The sequence below is a fragment of the Erythranthe guttata genome, chromosome 14 (assembly GCF_056151865.1).
Source record: "Erythranthe guttata isolate IM_541 chromosome 14, IM_541, whole genome shotgun sequence".
NCBI lineage: Eukaryota > Viridiplantae > Streptophyta > Magnoliopsida > Lamiales > Phrymaceae > Erythranthe > Erythranthe guttata.
Window position 1 is genome coordinate 13,851,295 of NC_142546.1, and position 8,413 is coordinate 13,859,707.

The 8,413-nt window shown below is 33.9% G+C and overlaps 2 protein-coding genes across 3 annotated transcripts; both read right to left on the reverse strand.

Moving 5' to 3' along the window:
• Nucleotides 1-178: 178 nt before the first annotated feature.
• On the reverse strand, nucleotides 179-3,940 carry LOC105960563 (mitogen-activated protein kinase homolog MMK2). The gene is made up of 6 exons (XM_012984753.2): nucleotides 3,442-3,940; nucleotides 2,465-2,594; nucleotides 2,047-2,184; nucleotides 1,540-1,872; nucleotides 925-1,108; nucleotides 179-700 (listed from the first exon to the last, which is right to left on the reverse strand). The coding sequence occupies exons 1-6, from the start codon at nucleotides 3,606-3,608 to the stop codon at nucleotides 528-530; spliced, it is 1,125 nt and encodes a 374-aa protein (XP_012840207.2). The 5' UTR covers nucleotides 3,609-3,940; the 3' UTR covers nucleotides 179-527.
• Nucleotides 3,941-4,415: 475 nt separating this feature from the next.
• On the reverse strand, nucleotides 4,416-7,021 carry LOC105960562 (protein BPS1, chloroplastic). 2 transcript variants are annotated; one of them, XM_088813035.1, is made up of 3 exons: nucleotides 6,761-7,021; nucleotides 6,556-6,627; nucleotides 4,416-5,693 (listed from the first exon to the last, which is right to left on the reverse strand). In XM_088813035.1, exon 3 carries the CDS (start codon nucleotides 5,676-5,678, stop codon nucleotides 4,614-4,616), a length of 1,065 nt encoding a protein of 354 aa, XP_088669161.1. In that variant the 5' UTR covers nucleotides 5,679-5,693; nucleotides 6,556-6,627; nucleotides 6,761-7,021; the 3' UTR covers nucleotides 4,416-4,613. The 2 variants fall into 2 exon arrangements, with proteins under 2 accessions (XP_088669161.1, XP_012840206.2); XM_012984752.2 differs by lacking the exon at nucleotides 6,556-6,627.
• Between the last annotated feature and the right edge of the window lie 1,392 nt (nucleotides 7,022-8,413).

The window sequence follows — 8,413 nt, forward strand, 5'->3', positions numbered from 1 at the left end:
ATGAAAACCTAATTAGTTTATCCGACCCCAAGACGTCCAACAAAAAAAGGAAGATAAACCATAATAACATAATATTTGCAGGTCTATCTGATAAGTTATCGGAGATACCAAACATCAAACAAAGTCCAATTATTTAGTTAGTCATAGCTAATTTCCCTAACCAAACAAGGACTAAATGTTTTGCATAATCAAACCTTAAACATAAGATAATCACATATTACATTATCATGGACAGTGTAATCCTATCCAATTCAATCCCGAACGAAGGCCTGATTGAAGAACTAATCTATAAATAGGAAGGATTCAATTCGACTCAAGCCATCGAATGAAATCTATCAAACGAAACTAGTAATGTGTGTGTATTTGACATACAAAACATACAACATAGGATTAAAGAAACGAAGGTCTCGGTATATTATGTTATTTGAGCTCACAACCAAAATAAAATGCTAGAACCGTTCGATATTCCAATATGCATCATCACCATTACAATTATTATTAATTTACCTTTTGGACAGAAAAATCCGTCAATTAGTTGGATCCGGATTGAAATTTACGGATTCCCTCCAAATGAGTTCCTTGATATTTTCTTCAGTAAAAGATGGCTGCTCAAAATCGAAAGAAAAAGGCCTAGGGCAAACTGGCTCCTCGTTAATATCGTGAAGTGGTGCCAAGTATGGATGGCACAGAGCCTCGTGAACTGCAAAAAATGGTCAAGAAATTAAAGATCAATTAAATGTCGAGAATTTGAATAATCTACAAAATAAATACAAGAGAAAGTATATGTAATATAGTCTTTCTTTTTTACTTGATTATTTCACTGGAAAAATGAAATAAAGCGACGAAAAATATCACTCGTTGGATATATAATGATTATATTTCTATGATTGATCTTTTGCGGCATCATTTTTAATATTTGGATACCTGTAATACGTTTGGTTGGGTCAAATACAAGCATTTTCTCTAATAAATCGATAGCTCCAGGAGCAATGTTGGGAAATCGAGCAGAAAATTGCTGCTTCGGATATTGAGGGAGCTGCCTAACATATCTTCGTGCATTATCACTCCTTAGAAACCCGAGACTAGCATCGTCTGGTGATCCTATAAGCTTCAAAAAATAAGAAACACAACATGTTCAGTATTTTAAAAAAAAAACACTTAATTAAAGAATATATGCAAGAATATTTGTAATTGCACAAATGCAAATGCAAATGCAAGTGCAAGAATTTGTAGAGTTGAGCATAAGATCCATGAGCAGGCAAAGTTCACGTCATGTTTCCTCGGATGTATAAAATATAGTGTAAATTACCAAAAACCCTTCCAGTATTCATAATTACAAAAAATATCCTCACGTATTCATAATAACCAAAAACCATGCAAATATTCCAAAGTTGTTCTAAAACATGGTACGCAAGTAATACAAATCTTGTTGCTAATGACAGGAATCAATATCATATCAAGAAAATGCAATCAGACAGTTAGAAAAGAATGATATATATTTATTCTGACTACTTTATTTACGAAAAAAAAATCATATACCTCAGTAATAAGCCTTAACTGATGAACGTAATCTTTGCCAGGAAATAGAGGTTGTCTTGTCATGATTTCACCGAGTATGCAACCAACGGACCATATATCAATTGCGGCAGTGTATTCAGAACAATTTAGGAGCAATTCTGGGGCTCGATACCAACGAGTAACAACGTACTCGGTCATGAAATCAGTTTCCGATGTTGTCCTAGCAAGCCCAAAATCTCCAATTTTTAAATCACAATTAGCATTGAGGAGCAAATTGCTCGGTTTTAGATCACGGTGCAATACATTTGCAGAATGAACGTATTTCAGTCCTCGCAGAATTTGGTAAAGAAAGTACTGCAAAAAAAATTGAATGAGAATCAAATTAGACTAAGGCAGTACATTGAAGTCAAATTCGTGCAGCTGAAAATTTGCTCACTGTGTTTAACGTATTAGATTTTGTTAATCAATATAGCACAGAATAAATGATTAAAAAAATATTCTTTAAGATGTAAGAAAATGAGGGCAAACCCGAGAATGGTCGTCAGCCAATGGTTGGTTGGAGCGGATAATATGATGAAGATCCGTGTCCATTAGTTCGGAAACAATGTAGACATCGTTGAAGTTCTCTTTCTGCGGGGGCCGTATTATGTCTTTAATTGCAATCACCTGTTGAGGTAAGCAAAAGACAGAAGAATACATATTATGGTACAAAAAACGAAGAATTATGGTCCCAGATTAAGTAAAGAAGTCAGAGCTAAACAGAAAAATCGAACGAAGACAGAATGTAATCCAAGAAAAGACTGTCAGCAGTAAACCCTTTAAGAAATTAGAATCTTCAAGATTCTAATTAAATACGGTAATTAAAGATGAAAAACTGAATGCTGATAAAGCGTTAGAATGAAGACTAAGAACGAAATTTTGCATATATAGGTCCTGAAAGGCTTACGTTATCATGACTCAAGTGAAGCAAAAGTTTGACTTCCCTTAGTGTCCTCTTTGCGTCAATTTTGTTATCAAATGCATTGCCGATTTTCTTGATAGCAACTTCTTCACGTGTTTCAGAGTTCACAGCAGCACTGAAAATAAAATATAAAATATTCAACACGAAGCTACACAATCTGCCAAATTAATTTTAGACACAGCAGAAAGAACTGTGGCTGGTTCAACTATCATAAATCAAAATCTATCAATCCAGTATAGCATCGGAATTCACTTCCGTAACACGTTTCCTCTTTTTTTCTTTTCTTTTTTTGGAAAAAACTGCCGTACATTAGTCATTATTGTTTTGAGAGAGAGAAATTTTGTAAGTTAATTATATATCTTTATGACGCCACAAAGTTCCATCGTACACTTAGCGCAATGCTGGAGTATATAAATGAAAAGGAAAAAAACAGCGAAACGCCTACGATTTATATAAAGCAAAGATTTGCTCTCTGCACCTCGTTTGGAATCAAGCACTTACTTCTACATAGATTATATAGATCTGGAGCTAGAATTCACCAATATATTACCAAAACTAAAGTCAGAAAAAAACGGCTTATTAATTCCCCGGAAACGAAATTCACAAAATTTGTCGAACAAAATCCATTTCACTTTAAATCTATACACATCATATGGTTATTCAACAAAAACACGAGGAACAACCAAAAACATCATAAAAGGTAATGAACTTCAATCCCAATTGCACTACTCTGCCCGAATCATCAAAGATTGCTAACTTCAATCTAAATACAGATCTGACATTAAAAAAAAAAAAAATTCTAAACATAACCAACAAAAACCCTCACCTTCAAACCATCAACATACCCAAGTCAACTACAAGCAAGTCAACACGAAGTCATCTAAAATCACAACTATGAAAAAATGAAGAACAACAACAACAACAGCAAAAGAGCTTCGAGAGAAAAAATAATTAATAATTACCAAACAATGCCGTAAGCACCACGGCCAACAGGCCTGAGAGGAATATATTTCTTCGAAACCTCAAACAGATTCCCGAACATATTGTACTGCACATATCTTCCGCCGTGAGTCGGCACCCCTCTGAAACTATTCCCGCCGTGATCGCCTGGACCACTGCTCGACTCCATATCCAAATCCTCCTCAGAAGAGAGTAAAATTCGAATATTAGGGTTTGTAATCAAAATTGTTTGGATTCGCTCGTGTGCGTGGGTGCTTGTGACAGCAAAATGTGAGAGGTTTCCAGAGAGAGAAAGGTGAAATTTGGTTGTCAACTTTTGAACTGGAATGAGTTGAGATTACCGTGATCGGGTTTTTATCTTCAACAACCATATACATTGAGTACTGGTTGACTGTGCGTCCATATGTTTTTGCTATTTTTCATTATTTTATTATTTTATTTTAATTTTCATTTTCATTTTTTTATTCCTAGTTGTTCCTACCCTTCATAGTAGTTGGAGCTAATTAATACAACTCAAAATCGTATATACTTATGTGTATGGGTAGGGGTATAAATGATTCGAGCTGAGTCGAATTTGACCAGATTGAAGAGCTCCATCTAGAGCTTATTTCATCAAACTTTTGTTTATTGAGCTCGAGCTCAAGCTCAAACTCATTTTTTAAATTATTATTAATGTTATTGTATATAAATTAATAAAATAAAAAATTGATTGAAATTCAGTTATCTTAGTTTTCAAATATTTTTATTATATTATTGTTATTAAACTTTATTTAGTAATACATTTTATTTATTATATTAAAAATTAAAAATTGGGGAAAGAAAAAGGGTCTTATTTATTAGGTCAATAGACAAAATTCCACGGCCCGGGGCCCTCATTCTCTGGCCCGACATGATTTTCTTTTTCCTCTTGTTGAAACGAATATTCAGACAAAGCCAGCTGCCTTCCAGCTTAGCAAAAACAATTTTGCAGCCACTGTAATACAAGCCATAATTTTTATATAAAAATATAATTAAGCACAAGTTCAAACATTTATATTAATTCCATTACACATAAATCCCACAACTCACAAGCTCTAATAAAACTATCTCAACAACATTCAATATACATTCAACCATATCAAAGCAGTACATCCCTTACCATTCATATTGCGTATATACGTATACGTATACATATTCACCTAACCGCCTGCCCATCTAAACGATGATTAGTTCGCATTTGATCGAACACATCACCACCAACCCTAAGATTACAAAGCAAAGCATCTCTCCCCGTTAAAACTACTTGAAAGAAACCATCCACCTCCTTTCCGAGCAAATTCAAACCCTCGGCAAATTTCTCGGTCGATTTTTCCAGATCCAGTGTGCACTTCTTCAACTCTTCATCTCCAACGGGTCCCACCCCTACACCGTCTCGCACAACAGGGTACAACTTCTCGACACCTGTCACAACATCTTCGATCTCCTTCAGAACCGCGAAACTCCCGTTTTTCGAATTTCTAATTTCGGTATTTACAAAAGTTTGGAGATCGGCAAAAGTCTCACCCCACAAGTATGTTTCGGAGACTTGTACGTCTGAAAGACTATTTGCCGAGCCAGAGAGTGCAGCTGCAAACGCACTGCAAACAAAAAGAGTCACCGCTTTAACTCCATACATAGCTCGCATCAGAACTTTCCCCTTTGAGGAGTTCTTGATTTTCGGAAGGTCGAGCGTTCGAGCAAGGCTTTCCATTACAGAGAAGCAGTTTTCGAGTTTAGGGTTTTTCGAACCAACGTGTTTCCTCCATCCATCCAATGAGGAACGGGCGCTCACAAACTTATTTGAGGAAGCACCGGTTAAGCTATGCAAGGCGCATTGAAGGAAAAGGCAGCCTTGTTTGAGGCGGGAAATTTCGGAGGTGAAGGCGATGCAGATATCGAGCAACTTAACACTGTTGTCCAAGTATACATCGATCCACTTGTCATCCCAGTCACAGACAGGGAGTTCGAGGGCTGTAATGAGAACTTTTATGTCTGCGTGAATTCCACACAGTGCTTCTATTGCGGTTTTCACCCAAGAGAAGCTTAGGACATCTTTCTTGTTTGCTGGCTTAAGCTTATTAAGCCTTGCGGACAATGTTTCTTCAAAAGTATTCAATAAATCGAGCAGCTTTGGTGATAGGTTCGATCCCTTTGGCTTCATCATGCGGAAGGGGTTTCCGAAGGGGAGAAAAGTCTTGTGTGGATCCTGTGAACGGCTCATTTTATACACTTAAAACTGCCGCAAGAAAAAACGTATAGGACATTAGATAACGATAGCTAGCGAAGCCGCTCCATAAGTATGTTTGGACTTCGTATAAATAATGCTATCAAGCAATTTTAGTACAAAAAAAATTCAATTTAAAAAAATTAAAACCGGTACAGATGTAAGAGCACAAATTCATAGGTTATTTTCACAATTTTGTTCTGATGCACTTTGGAATATCCTAAAAGTGTATCTCATGAGAATTTGTGCCCCTCTAAATAACTGTAAGTCGGAGGCGATCAATAAGTTAACCAAAAAAACTACCTTTTAAGAAGAAAAAAAATAACAAAGAACTAGACAAACTAACAATTGAAAGCATAAAAACAGATCAGACAACTCCTATAATTCTCAATTTAAGGACCATAAAATCACCAATTAACATGATTTTTATTATATATAATTCCCCATTATACGTAAATAATACCCAAATTCTAGCACACAAGCATCAATTAAAATATTTTAATCCAGAAACCCATAAGAAAGTAATCAATAAAATTTAGCATAATTACAAAAAATCTACTCAGATCTATAATAATAATAAAATAAAATAAAAAAATCATAAAATTTATGTCGGTTGGATTGAGAAACTCAAAGATGATACACAGATCTTAAACCAATTATCAGATCTACTTACATCTACACAGATCAAAACGGTCAACGCACAAATTAGCTCCTAATTATCACAATTAAAATCCGAAATTCAAAATCTAAGCTAGTTTCCATCTCTAATCATATTATGCTCAAAGAAAAATTACAGAATCATCTATGTCAATCAAGCAAAAAAGTTACCGTTAAAAAAAACGGAGAAATTTTTTTAATCCGTCAGATAACTCACCGAAAAAAAAATCAGATCTTCACCGATTAAACGGCAAACGGGCAAAAATTTCCGTAGATCTTCAAAATTGGACTGGAAAATTCAAAGCAAAACAACTAAATTCTAACACCTAAAAGTATAATATATTAGGGCGAAGAAAAGTATGTAGATACACAGAAACGTGTATGTATATTATAAATATATATAGAGAGAGAAACAGCCGTACCTGAAACAGTACTCAGAGACGCGTATAGAAGTGGCGAAAATTCGAGGAAATTGTTCTAGTGTTGTAGTGGTTTTTTTGGGGGTGTTATTGGAGAATGAGGAAAGCTGTGGGAATTTATGAGATTAAATTAATGTTAGTGGGGTGGGACACGTGGCGGGAAGTGTGTGGATGTGAGGTTTTGGGGGTGTATTTTAAGACGGTAGGGGTGCGAGCAGGTGATCAAGTCGGCAAAACGGACCTATGGTGATATTATGTAATAGATTCGATCAACTTGCTCAAAGAAAATCCAACTACAATACGTGTAAGATAACTATTCACTAAATAAAATTAATCATGGTTAATTTGACTAACCAAATAACGTCAAAGACGTATTGAGATAAATTATTACTATATTATATTTTTAAATTAGACCTTATAGTAGACTTGATATTTTTTTTTTAAATAAAGTATATACAAAAGATGAAAATTTTTCAAAAATTGAAATTTTAAGTTTGTAAATGTTTTGCTTAAGCCCAAGCCCGCATATTTTATTGATATTAGCATGCAATTTACAAATTAAAATCTTGATGGGATGAGTTGCAGGTTTTGATTAACCTAACCAATATTTTTAGTTAATAAAAGTCAGTTCGAGCATGCTTGCAAATGATGACTTTACCAGTATGGTGGAGTAAGATAGTGCAATTTCTTTTTATTTGAATACAAACTCTATTATCATATTAGATTTTACATATCATGTGGAATTTGTGAATTATTGTACAGAGTGCAAAATTTATACAGATTAGTCGAGTAGTCTATTCTTTTGTCAATAAAAGAAAGAAAAGGCAATAGTGGACTTTTTATAATGGCTTTCAACTTTTTAATTTTTTCTTAGGGCATCTCCAATGGAGTAAGCAAATCGGGTCTCCAAATTTTGTTTTGGAGACCCATATGAAGACCCGGTAAAATTTTCGAGTCTCTAAAAAAAAAAGTTCCACAGTGAAGGGCTCTATAGTTTTGAGTCTCTAAATTTATTTTACGATTTTTTTATATAATAATGTGATTAAGGTCTAAATATTATTCATATGTGAGGTTTTAGATAATTAATTTATATTCCATCAATCATAATTACTTTTAATACACACTTTGATCAAATAAATAAAAAAATCTGAAAAGATATGATATATGTCCAAATATAATGAAAAAAGATATATACAACAATTGATCCCTGCCATTAATTATTTTATCTACATTTCTATAGAAAAATAATTCTAACAAATGAAATGACAAATTATTAACACAAATATATGTTCAAATATAATGAAAATAATAAATACATCTTTTTTCGAATTATATAAATATAAAATAAGCACCCCTTAAAAACTAAGAAGGAAAAACGAAAAAGAAATAAAAAGTCGTGGGACCTAGCAAATAGAGAGTCTCCAAATGAAATCACATATTTAGGAAAACATTTAGGAATTTGGTGAAAGTCTCCAAATTTGCATACCCACTAGAACTCCTGTTGGTGTTGCATTTTTTTGTAGAAGTTCTATAATTTAGAGCCCAATGGAGTATAGAGCCTCCATTGGGGATGCCCTTAGGAAGAAAAAAAAAAGGGAGCCTTTAGACTTTTATTTTCTTTTATTTATTTTTTGGTAAATTACAACCATTCCTGAG